This window comes from Chaetura pelagica, unplaced genomic scaffold (assembly GCF_000747805.2).
Source record: "Chaetura pelagica isolate M959 unplaced genomic scaffold, ChaPel_1.0 scaffold703, whole genome shotgun sequence".
NCBI classification, from domain to species: domain Eukaryota; kingdom Metazoa; phylum Chordata; class Aves; order Apodiformes; family Apodidae; genus Chaetura; species Chaetura pelagica.
Window position 1 is genome coordinate 37,481 of NW_009952582.1, and position 19,164 is coordinate 56,644.

At 40.1% G+C, this 19,164-nt stretch overlaps 1 protein-coding gene across 1 annotated transcript; it reads right to left on the reverse strand.

Annotated features, from left to right (window-relative positions):
• Nucleotides 1-1,674: 1,674 nt before the first annotated feature.
• On the reverse strand, nt 1,675-18,902 carry ADAT1 (adenosine deaminase, tRNA-specific 1). The gene is made up of 9 exons (XM_009993641.1): nt 18,734-18,902; nt 17,924-17,992; nt 16,383-16,437; nt 15,856-15,986; nt 14,973-15,582; nt 13,694-13,839; nt 11,633-11,732; nt 9,535-9,621; nt 1,675-1,850 (listed from the first exon to the last, which is right to left on the reverse strand). The coding sequence occupies exons 1-9, from the start codon at nt 18,900-18,902 to the stop codon at nt 1,718-1,720; spliced, it is 1,500 nt and encodes a 499-aa protein (XP_009991943.1). The 3' UTR covers nt 1,675-1,717.
• Between the last annotated feature and the right edge of the window lie 262 nt (nt 18,903-19,164).

A 19,164-nucleotide genomic window follows, 5' to 3' on the forward strand; every position in this document is an offset into this window, starting at 1 on the left:
GGGAAAGAGAAAGGTAAATTTCAGGAGCCTGAAAATGTACTTGTTACCTTTTTAGGTACATTACAGGACTCTGCCCTTGGAATGCTATTTGTTCAACTACAATAACTGCTACTATTTCTCTTCAGCAGTTCACCCTGTAGTCAGCCCATCTGCAATGGCATCCATCTGGACACTCTTCATCCTCTGATGACTAATGCAAGTCACTCTTCTTCATAATCCCCTGCTCTCTACAAACACATACAGTAAACCCCTCCGACCAACACAACTGGTTTTTCTGCATGTTAGTGCTGGATTTGAGAGGAGAGGCTGATACACCTAGAATTCAAGTTGTTATTTCTTCAAGTAAGACACAACTATTCTTATTTGACATGCCAACCCAAGTGTGAAGTGAAAGGATTTGCTGTAATTAGTTCTCAGACTGTAACGTTATATGTACTGTTCCGTTTTGAGAACTGCTGTGCCCATTTTTCAAATCCAAACTACAGTAAGATACCAAAGAACAAAAAACTCAATCACTGAAGTATTCTTAAATTCTAAATTACCCACTTCTTTCATCCTGACATTGCCTTGTCCAAGTATTTTATGAACTGTAGTTTACAACAGAAAAAGTACAGAAGGGGAATGTGCTCAGTAGCAGTTAGTGGTTCTGACCTTGCTCAAAGAAGGCAGTAACTGGGGCAGAAAGTTTAGGGAGGACTGCCAGCTCCTTCCCCCCAGGTCACAGTGTTGACTGTTTTGCCATGCAGATGTTTCTGGTAATAAAGCACAAAGGCAAAGACTGCCAGAGAAGACTTCTAGTCCCCCCCACAGCATCGCTACCTTTGCCAGGCTATTGATGAACACATGCCAGGAAACAGTGACATAAATGGCTAAGGCATCCCTGCTTTTAATTAACCATATATTACAGAGGGCAGGGGGATGGACAGTGCTTGAAACACTGAGAAGTAGGTAGATGTTTGCCTGTAATTACACAGGATTGACAGGTTTGAACCCAGTAAATCAGAAGGTTTCTTTCCTGATAACAGAAGCAAAGCAGTTAAAGGGGTTTCTGGCAAAGTCCTGAAATTAATAAAGACACATGGAATACCATAAGTAGTACGCTTTGACACAGTCTTCTTCCCAGCACTCTCCTGCTTTGGCTATGTTGAGTAAATAGAAACTTGTATGAAGTACTCCCAGAAGAAAAAGACCCTTTAACAGAACTAGTATTTCCAGTTAGAAGCAGTGGGGCTGGGGGACACAGAAAATTCTTCCAGGCATCCAACAACAAGAGCCAAGAATTATAAAAATATTACTTACTACACATTAGGGTTGTCCCAGCAACCCAAAAATAACCATAACATTATAAAGAGAAGAAAAATAAGCAGCACTAAAATCTTACAATGACAACCTTTCTTCCATAGCACTGCTTCCATTTCAGTTGGCATCACCTCCACTGCAATGGACGATGACCGATACGTCGGCTCTTCAGACACGGGAGGACAGCACAGCACAGCTCCCTTCTTTTGGAGGCATTATTGTCTTGTGCAGCACAGAACTCTGAGTGTGCAACGACCCTTTTCTGTATCACAATAAGAAGGGGGCTTCAACTCGACCAAAATAAAGAATTATCTAAATTGCTTTCCTTTTCACCCCTGTACCCTTACAGCACATGCGCTGGAGGACATACTTTCCTGCACTAGGGCTTACTGCTGGATTTACATATCCATGTGTATTCTTATGTGAAGTGCAGGTATTCCTTGGCATTCTTGACCCAACCCAGCAAGGCTTGGCTACGCAGCACTTTCCAGGCTTCTTGATAGTTCAATGCAGCTTCCTTGTAGTCCCAGTAGGTTTCTAGAGTCTTCATCCTGACAGAAAATGCACAGTAACAAACACATTTATATTATCCTATGGAATGCAAAGTCACAAAATGAAAAAAGGAATCAAGTATCTAAGGACATGATAATGCCCTATGAGCTCTTTCATGCTACTAAGTGAAACTCCCTTGTGCTTCTAGGGAGACTTGGAGGGGCCTAGGCCCTGAGGCTCTTGTATCTAGACATCTCAGCACTCTTACAAAAGGAAGCAAAACAACTCCTCTACCATGCTTCATACACTCCATCAACATAGGAGTTAAGTGTTTGACTATGTGACAATAGGTTACAGAAAGCTTCCACAATAGCAAAAAATGTTGAAGCAAAGCAGAAAAGGTGCCTAGAGATAAGTGTTTTGAATTGGGTGGAAAGAGCCTTGTTCTGCTCTAGGAATGGATACGATTGCTGGCTGGAAGGGAAGGGGACAAGGATGAACAGGACAGTTTTTCTTTCTTTTCCAACACAAATAATAGGGAAGAGTGAGACAAATGATAAAATATTTTTTATCTTCTCCCTAAAGCAAGAGAGACTTAGCAGTTTTGGTGCTCTGTTCTCCTTCAGGCTCCTCACAATCTCAGCAGAACCACTGGTCACTCTGCCCAGGGCATTGTACATTCATTTTCAAAATAGGGAAATTCAGGTCTAGAGTATCCAAATGCAAGTGCCTCTAGGACAATTTCATTGATACTTTTTTCCTCTCCTTGCATTATTTTCCCAGCCTCTTTCATCTTCCTTTGCCAAACTGTCTATCAGCCACATGTAGAACATAATGTTTATACATTCAACCCAATATGAAGGGAAGATCACAGGCAACACGACCTTCGCCAAGAAGAAAAGTCAAACTACTACTAGGACTCTTACCCAAAATGTCTGAGAACCACTGCACTAACTTCCAGAACAGGCTGTCGTGCTCAAAGGCAACACTGATCACCATCACCCCAACCCTGCCAAAACCCCCCAACAAACAAAGTAACAACAGACCATCAGGAGCTGTATTTCACACATTTGACATTCTGCTATAAATGTATTTCTATAACATTCTGACAAGCATAGAAAGCCATGAGACATCATCTGTCCTTCAGATCTTAGGTTCAGAAAGTGCAAGAGTGGAGAACCTGTCTATGCCATGGCTGAACACAGGAGAGGCATACTGTCTTAAAAACCTGCCTGCATTCTTGTCACAGCTAATCCATTTTGCTTCCTTCTGTCACATTAATCAAACTGTGAAACTAACCTCCAAGTTGCTGCTCTGAAAAGTTCCATGGAAAGGCTCACTGCAAGTCTCCTCCCCCTGGCCAGGGGAACCCCACTATCAGTGCTGGGATCATGGTTCAGGAGCACCACTGAACAGGCACAAGAACAACAAGGTATCTGCATAAGCAGTACTCAGGAAACAACACAGACCAAGGCCAACCCCACCACAACCAGCTCCAAATCTCTAGCACAGGCAAGCTGCTACTCTCCAGCATGTACCTCAGACACGGTACAAACAACCTGCACCTTCTCCTCCATCTGAAAATCATATTGCTGGGGAGCAATATGCCTGGTTACACTCAAGGATAAAGACCAAAGAAACTCTCTTATGCTAGCACCCTTCTTGCAGTTACAAGTACATCCTATGGATTTGTTTAAGACTTTGATCCTGCCCTTCTTCACTGTAAATGCATCTAATGACTTACATTTGTCCTTTGTCATGTATACAATAGCTAATATCAGATGCTGTTTACATCTTCAAAACACAGCTACTTGGACTTATGAGGGTCACATTTAGCATGGTCACACATCAAAAAAGAATTACACAACACAGATTTTTAGACTGGCTCAATCTTGTTCAATGTGAAACAGCTGTTTTCTTTGCATTTGCTGTGGATGCACATACACAGATATAGATCCAGAAACAGAGCTAGTTAGCTAGCTATATTCCACCTGTCAAGAAGCCAAGAGAAAGACTCCAATGTCTAGCTCTTCTTTATTTCTTCCTTGCTATAGACTGCACTTTTTCCCAAATCAGTGGCTCTTTCAACTCATATCTGGCAGTCTGGTCCAACTTAGCTAAAACACACATGGGATTTGCTAACCTAGGTTATTCCAGCAGAACTTTGTTTGGAAACTGTTCCAGTAGACAGTAAGGGAAACCACAGCTAGCACAAAAGCAGTAGAGACAGTAAGGAGCAGCTCAGTATTTTCACTACCACAGCACATGAAACCACAGCCTCTTGCAGACTCATTCTCTAAGGAGCCAACTTCACTACAGGATTGAACAGTGGATGCAACCCAAAGCTGCATTTTTAAAGAGCTTTCTCAAAGAACTGCCAAAATCAAACAGATTTGTTCAATTCATGCTTGACTTCTGCATTATGATTCTAAGAAACTTTCACCATATATTTGGAAAAAATGCTTTCAAAGTACTTTGCATCTGTCTAAAAACCTCACATGATTTCAGTGTATCTCAGCTTTGGTTGGGTCATTAAGGCTTTAAGAATTGGTAATGAAGAACCAGTGATTTTTTTTTTGCAGAAGTGAACACTAGTTGGCTGCCCCAGGCAAACTTCGGTACAATCATACTATCTCCAGCCTAACCAGGTCTGCCTGACTACATTCCTTTCATGATTTCCTTTACTATTTCAGTCTTTCTCCTACACTACTGTGTAAGAGACAGAGTGATTCTGATGACTGTATCACAAAAAACATGAGAGGTGATCCACAGATTTCTTTCTGAAAGGGATGGTGCTCTTGGAAGCATTACACAGATCACTGCAGATTACTATAATGCTTGGAAACATTCACATGCCCAGCCAGGTGCAAAGCTGAGCAGAAATGGGCACACAGGCAAGCAGACTGCAAAGAAAAGCAAGACACTGTTGCAATATTTTCTTCTCAGCAACAAACTCTACCTTTAACCCCATATTCAGTTTCAAACATTTACATTCAACCATACAAGCTTTTGAGATTACAGGCATCTTATTAATGGAAAATGCTGACATAAGCACAAGGCATCAACCAAAACATTACTCACATAAAAATTAATGAATTGCATCTAAAAGGGCAAAAGCTTATACAACTTCAAAATACAAAAATCTGCTGTGAATCCCTAACGAGAGGGAGCAAGGAAACAATGCTTGGCCTGATTCTATAAGTATCTTCTTCAAGGCTTCCAATAAAATGCACACATTGCAGACAACCTTTGTAATTGCCACCAATTGCTAAGAAGACCAGAGCAAAGTCACCAAGTGAGCTAACTCAATGGGAGAGTTCTACTCAAATACAATATGTTTTAACAGTAATGTAAAGTTTTGCAGCATTTGGAAGACTGCTTCTGGATTGGTATGTCTAGCTTGGGACACCAGATTTTCAAAATGTTCTTGGAAAAATGGAAAATTAGCTTTGTGGCTTTTTCCAACGTCGTCGGAGATGGGGAACAAATGAATCACACAGAGGAAAAGATGCAGAAGCTCAACAGTCATTAAAAAAAGAATAATCAAGTCTTGAGAGAATTATGATGGGTCTTGAGAGAATTATGATGGGGTACTTTCATGGAGCAGAAAATGCTACTTAATAAAAGGCTCTCCAATCTAACAAAGATCTAAAAAGCTTCTGTAATGTGCAGTATAGAAATTACGTTCTTAGTCAGATCAGAGATCTCAGTCAGAGAGGACCTCACTGTCCCATAGGCCTCTCTGCAGTGTTAGGACCATCACAGGAATTGTTTAATGTACAGACTTGAAAAAGAAGATTGAAAAGGGACTAGAAAACAGCAACAAAAATCTTGCCTAATGTGCTTGGTTTGGGTTGTTTGTTTTTAACTGGAGGAACAGCACTAACAGTGAAATGCACCAATCCCAGGACAGTTACTTCCATTAGGCTGACATTTCCTTACAATCACCCTCAGTCACTCCAGCAGGGAAGATATAGTGATCACCTGGCAGAACCCATTTGTTTTTCACAAATGAACACTGGCAAAACATCTTAAACATGAAGCCCAAGTAAAGGTTCTATACTGTAGTTTAGATATTTAAATATTTAAGCTACTCAAAGTCCTCACACTCCTCTGTACAACAGCCCACTCCCTGCAATTAGGAACTGTTACTGGACCTGAAATAATCCATCCTGCAGACTGCACAGGAAGGAGGAAGAAAGCACCATCTTAATTGCAAAGGCTCCTGACTGCAATTTCAGAGAAAAGGGAATTTGTCCTCCATTTAACAAGCCCAGCAAGAAACTCGGGACAGGTTTATGTTACTAAGTTTCCCTTCAACTCAGACAAAAGGGCTGCACAGCCAGCCACACCTTGCACAAACAGCAGTGCTTGGTGACTGTATAGGGGATCCCACTGTGTGACAAAAGAAGGCTTTCACTTCCTCAGGTGATGAAAAAACAACATGTTTTTTTTCAACAAGGAGGGAAAAAACCCCAACAATGCAAAACCTCTTTGCCATATTGCCACCAAGTGATCTGCAAACAATAATACTAGAGCAGAGGTTTTTACATAACAGTTCAGATTAACAATGGCACAACACTGCCCAGTGGTGTGATATTTTTCCTTTGACAGCAAGCACAGAAAACATGAAAAGCAAATAATAATGTAAAAATGGATTTATGTATCAGCAATTCCAAAACATTAACAGAAAGTAACGTGAGAGGGAGTCAACAGAAGAGGATGAAGTATGGCAGTTGGAGGTAAGAGGTTCTAAGGAAACTAATAGCATTTTACATAGTCTACCTAGAGAGACGAGTGAGAATTTAAGTGATGCACAGAGGACAGAGATCACAGAAATTATCAGAAAGGAAGAAAAAAAGTGGGGCTGCACAATACAGCTCTATCTGGTTCAAAGTGAAGAAGTAGCTCATGCCAGCCGAACACCACCTTCTCACAGTCTCAGCCAAAAGCAAATAAAATAAACCCCGAGCTAAACTGCTCAGTCTTATACTTAGCATCTTGATGAAGCTTCACCACTATGAATTGGTAAACCTGCCTTTTAGATGAGCCAGCAAAGTTCTGCACTCAGTAGGCTGCCTACCTGTTCAAATTTAAGTGTCCTCCCTAATCCTCTGGACATAACTGACAAATGAAAGAGAAAGGAAGACACAAAATGCAAGAGAAGCAGCTTTAGACACACAAAATAAGAAAACAAAAGAACATCTGAGCCAGTACACTAGTTCCACATAAAGCACTTTGACTCCCCCAGTATCCTGTGCCTGACAGGGGACAACAGTAGATGCAGAGCTAAGGCAAAGAATGCTCCTGGTCCTTGTGTGCCCTATGCTACCAAGACAAACTGTTTTGCCAATTTAAAAGGACTACAGAATGACATTCCGTTGATGGAACAGAAAGGACGGGAGGAAGGGGGCCAAAAAGCAGACCATTAAAAGGCAGAGCAGGAACTTATGGGCAAAGTGGGAAAAGGAAACTGGGTGACAGTGTAGCACTAGAGCCAACCACTTGTGGGAGAAGATAATGAGATACATTTGAATGGGAAGAAAATACAAAACTGAGTAACAGTTCAATATACAAAGTTCAGAGGAAGCTATTTGAGAGCATGGGATTTCTTACTAAAGTCCAGACTACAAGGAGGGAAGGAAGAAAAAGAAAACAGATCAGAATATTGTGTAGGAAGGGAAAGGGAAGAAGGAAGAAACAATACAAAGACATTCTTAATATTGCTTTTAAAGTAAAGAATAGGACAAACAAAAACTTCAAAAGGAAAGCAACTGGACAAGCTGACTGGTGAGCTAGGACCTCTATTGTATGAATAGAGTTTTTGCAGCCTAAAAATGATGCCACATCTGCCAGTCAGCTGGATGTTGTCATACAAAGTCCAGACAGAAAAGCAGTAGAGGGCAAAAAAGGCAAAGGAAATTACAAAGCCACTGGAGTCTATAAAAGCCCTGAGGTGAAGTAGCTTTATGTACGTAGCACATGATCAGCACAATGAGTCACCTACCCCAGCAATGCACCAGCTCACATACTATTCCAAGGAAATTAAGATGGCTAAACAAGTGAGGACAAACTACCATCCAAAAGAGGCTAGTAATTTAAAACTGAATTAAGGAGAAAGTGTCACTCTACATCTAGAACCAGTTGAAACCATTTCAGCACTAGCATGGCTCACGTTGACATCAGAACTTTAGAGCAGCCATGAGACACTTCTACAGACACAGGGTAACTCCAGTCTTTACTCCACAGAATTCAAAAGCAAACAAAATCTAATTATTAGGATCCACGGTGTGCTTACTTTGCCTAAGTTCTTCTCATCTACTCTCTTGGTACCCTGAAAGGCAGCAATGACCCATCTCCCCTACTTCTAGCCACACAAACCTCCTACTGCTTTTACACAGGTTGTATTGTCTATTTTAGCTTTCCAGGAGCCGATTGAGCTCATTTTCCAATAGAAAACAAGGAAATTGCTTTCTGCCATAATAGCTAGTTGAACTGGCTCACCATGAGGTTGGAGAAGAGCTGCTGATAAAAGGGAGAAAATGGGAATCTACAAGCAGTAGCAACAGAGACTGCTGCAAGGCCATCTTCATCAGTAACTAAAAGCAGTGAAGTAAGTTAAACACCTCGTACAACTGCATCCCAGAGCTGGTGAAATCATACCTGGAAATATGCCTAAATTAAAATAAACTTTCCAAGACCTTGGATTTGGAACCTTCTACATCTCTCAGAATCATGAAGCCAAAGAAAGACATAAGTTTGTCTGTATATGCATCTATGCCCTGCTTTGTGGTAGCTATTTGGGCTGAAATACCATAAAATACATCAATGCACATAATGCAATGTCAGACTGAATGATTACTGTGAGAAACTCCAGTCTGATAAACCAAACCTTATTCTAATAATGTAAATAAACCTCCAATCATGGCTTCCTCAAACAAAAGCTTATTTCTGTTCTTTCTAGAAAGTATCCATCTATGTAATACACGCATTGCAGAAAGAGCCCTCCCTAAACACCATTTCACCTTTTGAGCTCTTTCTCCATCACACACTTAGATGAAAAAAAGATTTTCATTACTCCTCCTTCTTGTGAAACAAAAGAAATAGCATTTGATAGAATTACTAAACATCAACCAGGTATCAATAACCTGACAATAATTTTGATGTTGGTTTGAATGCCACCAAGGGTACAGTGCTGCAGGCAGATGATCTAACAGCTCATGTTTTCAAAAAAGATACTACTTCATCCTCTCATCTCCCTCTTCATTCCTTCTTGCCTAGTCACTGTCACTTTCAGACAAGATGACTTCAACTCAGAAAAAAAACAACCCAAAATGTATTTTTCTGCCAAGACAGAAAGCAGAAAAGGCTTACAGATCTAAGGCAAGAGAGGGACAAAGCTCCACTGATCAGGAACAGAGTTTACTCTTTTGAAAAGTAGTAAGCCTTCAGAAGAGATGAGCTGCCCCAAATTCTTACCTTAATTTCAAGCAGGCCACCTGAAAATTCTTCTATCATTAATACAGGAGATGCAACAGCTATTTCTCAAAGGAGGTGATTAAAAAGAAAGACTCAAAAGAATCTTTCTAACCCCTGAAGTACATGCCATATTTTTCAAGTACCAAATCTTAACAATTAATTTCTCTAAAGTGAAACTCCTGAGCAGATTCTGGTACCATCACAGTATTACTGAGTTTAATTAAGATAAACTCTCTCTTTAAAATATAACAAAAATTTATTTACCGGAGAGTGTCTGGTAGATCCTCCTCTGAAATGCTTGCCACCAGCTTTTGGAATGCATGGAAGAGTTCCACCTTACAGATCTTGGATCTGATGAAAAAAAAAATAAAATTGAAATAAATCAGAAATTCAGATGAAAAAAAGAAATTTAAAAATACACATCCAATTACAGCTCACAGTAGCACATCCCAGCTGAACATTTTTTATTTACACTCTCAAGGAATGTAGTAATTTATTCACAGTTTAACTTTGCCTACCCCATCTGAACTGCCCATCTATCTGCCTTTTCCCTTAGTTTTAAATATGATGTTGATGAAGAGCTGTATTGCCTCCATCTTGCCATCTGTGCAGGTCACACCTACAGCCAGGCTGAGCCAGGAGGACCCCAAAGGCTTGTTGAAACTTTGTATTGCCCAGAAAAAATTAAAGAAGTATCTGGAACAATATTGTCATTTTAGTCAGTAAGCTTTACCCTTCTAGATATTTAGTGATATCCAGAACACTGAGGGGGGAGAAAACCAAACAACACCCCACCACCACTCAACCCTGAGATTCCTTGAGGGAAAAAAAAAACACAGGGTAGAAATATAAATATTGTTTAATAATAAACAGATGCCTCCAATAAGGCTATAAATTCCTTATTTTCATTACAGAGCTCCTTTTGTGACTGTTTATCAGCAAAGAGCAAAAATGTACTTATTCCTTGACATTGTTTTTAATTCTGATTTCCTTAGGAAAGGAGACCTTTGCAACCATGCAGCCCTGCAGGCCCCCTCTAGTAACTTGAACCTTTTAGTGAATTGTGAGCATATGTGTAAAACAGCAGCATCTCTCAACAATATTTGAGCTTCTACAGTTCTGTGCAAAGCAGCAGCTAGCAGATGGCTCTCAAGTTTCAGAGTCGATACACAAATGCTGCCTAGCAAATTTAAGCCTACTGAGAAAAGGAGTTTGTTGTTTTGTTTGATCTTTCATGTGTCTCCTGGAACAAGTTACTCACTACATACTGAAGGCAAATGTTTTACAGTGCACATAAAGCCTGTCTGAAAAGACACACTAAGTCACCCCAATCACCTGTGCTAACAATACCCCAGACACCAATAATGGTCACAAACCATAAAGTTCCTGATCTTTCCACATAAAATTTAGAAATAGTAGGACATACCAGGATAAGCTTAGTCAAGCCAGGTCAAACTTCAAGAAGTTCAGAACATGCAACTCCCAAGCATGTGAATGAATTCTCCACAAGAATTATTTAAGCTCAATTTATCTTACTCAGCACTGTCAGTATTATCTTCTTTCTCCCAGAAAGGCTGGGAAAAATTAACAATATGACCACTGATAAATCTGTAGCGTAAGCAGCCAACAACCAAAACATCAGCCCAACACTCAAGCTGAACTTCCACAGACCAATTATCATTTTGGTTACTTCATCTAAACTGCGGGAAGTGTTGAGAGATGGAGAAATTTGTCTCCAGATGTTTACAATTCTCAACCACAAGAAAAACACATAACTGTTGCATTAAACATTAATAGTTGATAGAAGATTATTATGTCTCCTAAAGAGCACAGTGTCGAGATGACAATTGGAAAGGTGACATTTTGTGTTAGGAATCTGATGCAAGCAGTTAATAACATTTTCAAACTTTAAGGCAGAGACCCACATTTCAAAGCAACACATCAAACAATAATACATCCAGGTCAGTTGGTACGACTCTTACAAAAAATAAATCTCTAAAAAGAGAACCTGCAACACAGACATTTGCTTCACAGCCATCAACCCAAAAGATATAAAGCAAACATTTTGCTAACTTCACCAATAAATAGATATATTTTAATAAAAATGTATCATAGTCCCCCATCACCATTACCAACAACGCTCTCTTTAATCAACAGTGACAAAGAAATAGGATGAACTTGATAGCTTGTCATGCCATCTTCCCTCCTCCCCCTCACACGGTGACTCTTCCTTCCCCCACTCCCTACCCTTTCCCTTGATTTCTTTCAGCTCTGACCATGCCCTGCCCTTCACCTGAGCTGAGAGAAGTGTGTATGCTAACACCTAAGACACGTGCATCCACATGTCACAACATTCTCACACCTGCTCTGAGGGCTCCCAATCCCCTTCTTCGTTGTTCCCTGCCGGAAACCATCTGAGGTGACATCCAGAGGCTGCTCAGGAACAGCACTCCAACTGATAGCTGCAGAAGAAAGGATTATGAACAAGGGAGATTCTCTCATCACGAAAGCATAACTTAACAGTTCCTTTTATTCTATTTGTTCACTAAATAGTTCTATTTGTATAATTAATTCTATTTGTATAATTCTATTTGTACTCTAAATAGTTCTTTCTGTGATTGAGAACTGACAACTGACATGTAACAAGTATCTATAGACTTTACTTGAAAAATGTTATTAGCAGAAATATAAAAATAAGTTGTTGGAAGAGACAGCAAGTGCTAATGACATTATCCTTTATATTAGCATCTTACACTGTAAGCTTACTCATGCTGAAACTCTGCATGCCACACCTTATAGATTTATAAATACCTGGCAAAGCATCAGTAGCATGTTAACAGAAACAAACTGATGGATGTGCCCAATCTGTCCCTCCACAGCCTAACAGCTGTGAACTTCTACTGCATTAAGACAACTTTGCTCCCTAAGTTCTCCCATTTCTCTGTGTTCCCAAGAGACAAAACAGCAGCACATGCATTAACTCTAAAGACAATTTTCACAGCTTCTCTCCTCCACTATCACATCTTGCTGTTCAAGATGTTAAAACCTACATGTTTTAAAGCATAATTTGGAGAGTGGTTACATTAATCACATTCATATTAGGATTCAACTGCACACTGCAACTGTTGTGTTTCAAGTGTAAATTGTACTTGCTTTGCAATTTAGGTACAATCATCTAGCAAATTAAAATCCTGTGTAATGTCAAATAACATTACATATGAACAACTTGTATTAACACTAAACCCTCCATGTGCAGTATCTAAAATGCCCTGGTCAGAGGACATGAGATTTTGGTAAGATAAAAGTTTACTTAAAATTGAAAACATTTTCCATTATTTCATTTATTCTCAGTTATCACGAACTTCAAAATACTAAGCAAAACACATTTTTCTTTTTAGAAATATAATTTTAAATGTTCCTGACAAGCATATTTCAATACTCAGTGTAACAGCCTTGAATGCAGAGTTTGTTCTCATCTTAATCCCTTCAAGAGAAAAAAAATCAAGCTGACATAGTTAATACATGCCAAGAAATGTGATAAAGCATCACTCATCTTATTACCTAAGTAACTGTACAGAAAAAAAAGGCAAACACAGGAATTCGGCCACAGTTGGCTTCAGGTCTTCTTCACTAAGTGAACTGGCACCATTTTTCAATGATGGATTTTGTTTTCTATCTCAGAGAATCTAAATCTTTTCCTCAAACTTAGTGAACCTGAATTCCATTAAGGAACCCTTTGTTTCCATTCTATTTTATCATCAGCTCTACTGTAATAGAGTAACTTCAAGTGCCAGTTATACCAGAAAAGTATGCAACAGCAGAAGGCAGGCACGCTCGAATTTAAAGACACTGCTTAATCACACACATACAGTGGCAGTTCCATTGTGGGGGGTTTTTTTGCCCAAACAAGACCATGTTGCTAAATCACAACATGACTTGCATGTTCTTTCACCACCATGACAAAAAAAAAATGCTATGTCCAAAACATCTGTCAATCAAACCTTTACACTATACTACTCTGCATTCTTTCTAGGTTCACAGATTTCTGGAGCAACCAGAAGCAAACTCTGCATGGCAAGTCTGCCACTCATTACCAAGCAGAATGCAAAACTAACTGAAACACAATTCTTTTAACATTTTTGTTTTCTTGTTGCCCTCAGAACTTCTGCTTTAACTGGTTCTTTTCTGTCTTTGTTTGGATTATAAATTGTTAATGGTATCAACCAAGTGTTTATTCAGCCTGAAAATTCCCTTCAGGGAACTAGAGGCAGAGCTAAATATTATTAATTATTAACAATTAAGTTCTGGCCTGAAATTAATTTCTTGCTCTAAGTCACACTCTGCCTCCAGCAAACCAACGAAACCACCTCATTTCTATTTGGACTTCTGCACACAGTTATGCAACTAGCCCAAGTTAACTCACCTGCACTACAAGGAACAAGTTTTGTTTTGCTGTTAGTTTGAACTTCCTGCATTGCCTGGCGGCTATGTTCAAATTGAAGATTTGACTGCAGCAGCTTAACCTCCTGAGTAAGAAAACCAGCTGGTAAAAATGAGATGTGCTGACACCTAAAGTAAACATGGAAAAATGCAGGAGATTTTAAGTTCAGTCTTCACAAAGAAGCCGATTTTGTGCAACTTCCCTTCATAATCTAAAACACATTACTTTCACCTTCAAACTGAATTAAACTTGAGTTACAGAAGACAGAAACGGGTTTGGGGGGCACTTTTCCCCTTCAAAAAAGGATTTATTAAAAAAAAGCATCAGTTTACTAAGACCTTGTCCATCATAGAAAAACTACTACAAATTAATTTTTTAGAAGGACTAGTTAAAATATAGTATAATGTACACAGAATAAAAACTGTAATATACTTCTGCAATCACAGTAAAAATATTTACATAGTCAACCGTATTACACTAACAACTGTTTTATGAACCTAAAGGATTAGAATGAAAGACCAGAGAGAGACTAAACATAGTTCCATGTATAATCTCATCTTTGTTACCTTAAATTACCATTAGACATTGAATGGAATTAGGATCATATGAGGAGGAAAAAACCTGCATGTGTTCAAGCATAACAAAGACTGAGGTTCATACTGTTGGATGTGAGAGTCTGAAAAAGTGCCTGACTTTGCAACTTAAGACTAATAAGGCTGGGCAAATTCTCATCCCGTGTGTTACAGTGTGAGGAAAGGATCACCTAGTAAGCTTCACAGCTACGTACCTTGAGTTTCCCCTGCTAGTACACCATGGCCTCTTCCATAACCACCCTAGAAGGATGTAAGGCTATGAAGCAGTTACCCAACAAAGCCAAACTGGTCTAGTAACTGGCTTTTAAAGGGAGTGGTTCAGCTTCCTGGTATCTTTCTTGCTGTCTTTTCCCTCCTCTGCCCAGTTCCATTTACTCTCCTCTAGGCCTTGCAGATTCCTTTTCACAGAATCACAGAATGTTGGAGGTTGGAAGGGACCTCCAAAGATCATTGTGTCCAATCCCCCCTGCCAGAGCAGGGCCAAAAACTAGGGCAGATCAGTCAGAAAGGCATCCAGACAGGTCTTGAAAGTCTCCAGAGAAGGAGACTCCACAATCTCTCTGGGGAGCCTGTTCCAGTGCTCTGTAACTCTCACAGGAAAGACATTCTTTGGTAACCCATTGTCTCCATACACACTATCTGATTTCCAAAGGAGAGCACTTACTTACCTTTCAATAATTGCTCTCCGCATAGCTTCTTGGCTATATGGACACTTTCCCACTACAACTGCTGACAGATACACTGGATACTGCAGGAAGTGCATCAGAAGAGCTCCTTGACACCCCAACACATTCCAGCGAGCCAGTTTATCACTGCAGGACATCGAGCATGTTCTGTCCCCACGACCTGGCTTCACTCGTAGTGCACCCACACAGTGATACCCTAACCCAGGTTTTCGGGCATCAGCCAGCTCTCCAGGTACACATTTTGCTCCAGTTCTATGAACATCTGCTACCTTTGGTCTCCCTAAGCCAGTCTCCTTACTAGCTGTTCCCATCTCTGCAGAACGTTCACAGCTGCTTGGACACGTGTCGTCTGCTCGTTGCTGCTGAACATCCAGCTCTTCCATGGTTACGGAAAAAGAACCATCATCAGCAGTTCTCATTCTCTTGATTACGTGATTACTTGCCATTTTCTCTGGTTTCCTTTTTTCTTCTGGACCCAAACGATCATGGCTACTTCTACACTCTGCTGATTGTCCAGCTGCATCATCTCCAGTCAGTGGCTTAAAAATCTGATTTTCTGGTTCAATAATTGGAATAATAGAGGCATCTCCACCTAGAAGAAAAGAAGTAAAATCAAAATCGGCCAAAAAACGCCTCTCTCATGACTGGAACACATCACACCAGTAACACTGCAGCTACTGCTAACTTTCACAGATTTACACTCAGAAAAATTTAACTACAAGAAACACACATTTCAAACAACATAGCTCTGTACAGTGACAAATCAAACCTTGCTGAAATTTGAGCAGCTCTGTGTTTAGTTTTGCATTCTACCTAAGATTCTACAGATGGGAGCCATAAAATTGGTTCACACCAGCATACTTACATGGGGTATGACTGGTGAAGAAAATAAATATGGTATTTGGTTTGAGTTTCCATTTCCCAGTTTCAGTTCCTGGAATAAAGATGCTGCATTGCTGATGGGAAGCTGCCAGCCATATCTGATGGAGAAGATACCTGTTAGGCAGAAAGTTTTAATGAAACATTTACTTTGTTTTTGATGCACAGGAAAACAAAAATTAGATGCCCACTAGTTCCTGTTCTTTCCTGCTGCAGTCTATGAGGAGCCAGTCAGTTATGCTACTACTTCTTCATATAGAGACTCTATAAAAATGAGAAAGAAACAAGCTTTTGTGAACGGGCCTCAACATCATTTAGAAGTGTAAAACATAGGTTAAACTCCTGCTAATAAAAGGGGAAAAATTGCTGCCTACAGAGAAGTAATACTGTCTCTTTCATTACGTTCCCATCCCCGAAGCTGCAAAATCTGGATATTTCAGCTGTATGTCAAACCCACTTGTACCACAACGACCTCAAGTGGCACTGAGTAACAGCACATGAACCATGCCTCACCTCTGGAAGCTCCTTTTGGCCACAATTTCAGCATGACTGTCATTCAAAACGTCTCCTAGAGCAATTACCAAATGAGAACAATACACATCATTACTGAAAAGGAGAAAAACTAACAGAATTTGACAGATGACAGTTCTCCAGATTTGTTAGCATTTGACAGCAGTTAACACTGGTATTATTGCAAGATACTTAAACTTCCAGTACTTACAAAAGGAAGTCAATAGCTTACACAAATTAAGGATAAGTCTTCAATCCACAGCAAATCAGAGACTTGTTAAATATGAAATTTTAACACTTCTGATATCTGAATTCCTCTGAGTTTAATAAACACTGACTTCATTCAAAACCTTCCTGATGTTTGTTCTTAATAGTGAATCTTGGTATTCTCAGATGGAAGAACATCATCCAGAAAATGTCAAGTGGTTGGTTAAGCTTTTGGACGAAGCTTCTTGCTGCACTATCTCCTACAGTTTAAAGTATTTTCTTGTAAATAATTTTGATCTTTAACAGGTTTACACATCTCTTCTTCAAACTTCCTGCAGCACCTGCCTATTGTGATATCTAAATGAGCATGACATGCAGACCAGCTTTTATTTCAGGAACAAGAGGCCATGTAATTGGAGTTCCCCTTAACAATTCAAAAAGTTTAAAGTTCAGAAATTCTCTAACAGATAGCCATCAACCTGGCCTACCAACCAAGTTAATTTAAAAATAAATTAATGTTATAAGAGGAAAATATTTTCAAAACTTAGGATCACTAAAGATAAACAACAGAGAGAGGAAACAGCTTTACTTTTTTTCAAGTATTTGAAGCCCTTTTACTTTCATTAAGCCTGAAACTGCTGTACACAAAACTGTTTCTCCTATCTTGCTCTACTCGTGCTCTGAAGCCTTAAAAAGTAGAAAGCCCTGTACCTACATCTTCAAAACCACTTTTCATCCTTGGTCACTTTTTCAGCATGAATTACTAAGGCTTCTCCCCTCTCCAAGGAGAGGAGACATAACATTCTGAGTAAAACAAGGACATGCAGTGCAAGTCCTACAACAAATGGTAGGAAATGGTAGCTGTGGGAAGTCAGGCACCTATGGCTTACTGTACAAACACTTAAAACTAGCTGCAGAATATACAGTAAGGGAGAAAAAGCCTGTTAGAACCTTTCTGATGGCACCTCTACCCTAACTTCTGCATCAGACCACAATATCATTAGAGTGTTACAAGTGAATCAATAATAATTATTTTGCTTATGTTTTGTTTTGCTTTTAGTTATCAAGACTTGGGGTGTGCAGACTCAGGGCCTAAACAACACATTTCCACATATAAAAAGTTTATTCACCTTTAAATCAGCAAGGACAGCAAACTTTCAGGACAGCCACCATGGCTGCCTAAGCCCCTCTCTTCTTGACAAGGTAAGGTCTGCCTTACACTTCTGGCTTCTATCCAGAAGTATGAGCTCAATGCCTTGGACATTTGCAATGATTCTATGGCTCCAAGAAATAAGGTAGCACAGGGAGTCTGTTCTCGGATTTTACACCACACTTACCAGTTTTTCTCATTTGGTTTTGTCCAATACATTTTGTTCCAGTTCCCATAGCAACAACTTCCTTCTTTACTGAGAAAGGAAACAACATTAACTGAATGAACTATCACCGGAAGCCCTGTTCTCATACAGTCATTCTGGTAAGAAAACACACAGAACATGGGGCAGAAAGGAAGGTACAGGGATGCAAACCATGAAGAATTCCAGAAAGGAAACAGTATCAGCTGGAAAACAGAACACAGTAGGCAGAAGGACCACTGTTGGGAAAAGTCTATGATCCCATAACAGGAGTGCCAGATTAATACTGCATGGACACTGGCACAGGATTCCTCAAATGTGTAAGAAAGCAGCATGTGATACAATCTGCACAACATGGAAGTGCTAATAAGGGAAAAGAAGATGATAGTAACATATACACAAAGCAGTAACTCAGTCTGTTAAAGGAGAGCAAACTGAGACCTTTCTAGGATTGTTTCAACTAGTAGCTGAACATGCTTTTGCTAGGGTTTACATAAGGAATCCAGGTCCTGCCTAGATGTTTGTTACTTATTGAATTGCCAACTGCAGGCTTTTATCTTCTCAGTTGCAGTGTGGGAGAACAGCAGTTCACTATAACCCCTTTCCAGACAAGAGCCTGTAAAAGCTTTTACAATCAAAAGGGGTAAAGAATTTGGGTGGAAGTTGAAATGGGACAGAAAGGGTGTGTACAGTTCTTTTTTTAAAGGCAGCTTGAAAAAAATACAGAAAAAGAATCAAGGAGAGCCACCTCCACCTCAGCCTCTACTGCCCCAATCCCCACAACTCAATTCTTACCCTGCAGATTCCCTGGATTAGCAAGAACCTCTCTTTGGGTTGCAGACTCCACTTTGACAACAGCTGCCAATGAAGTCCATTCCCTGCTTGGGTCTGGTTTCCCCTGCTTTGGGAGTCTGGTCCTATAATGCAGGTAACACAGCTCAGCAACTTCATCAGCTGACCACATGGCTCCTGAGGCAAGTGCAGGTTCTAAACAGAATGTGATTTAATCACAACACTGACTAACACCCCCATGTCAAGCCCCAGAGCCCGGATCTGCAGGGCACCTTCCCGCAGCCTCCAGCGCCCCCGGCCCGGCTGTACCGGCCCCTCAGGATTGGTTGTAAGAAACGTGCGGCACGAAACAAACCCTTTTTTTTCCCCCAAGTTGCTAGGAATAAAAAACCATTCTAGAAGCCGTAAAGATGAGCGGCAGGGGAGGGGGGGGG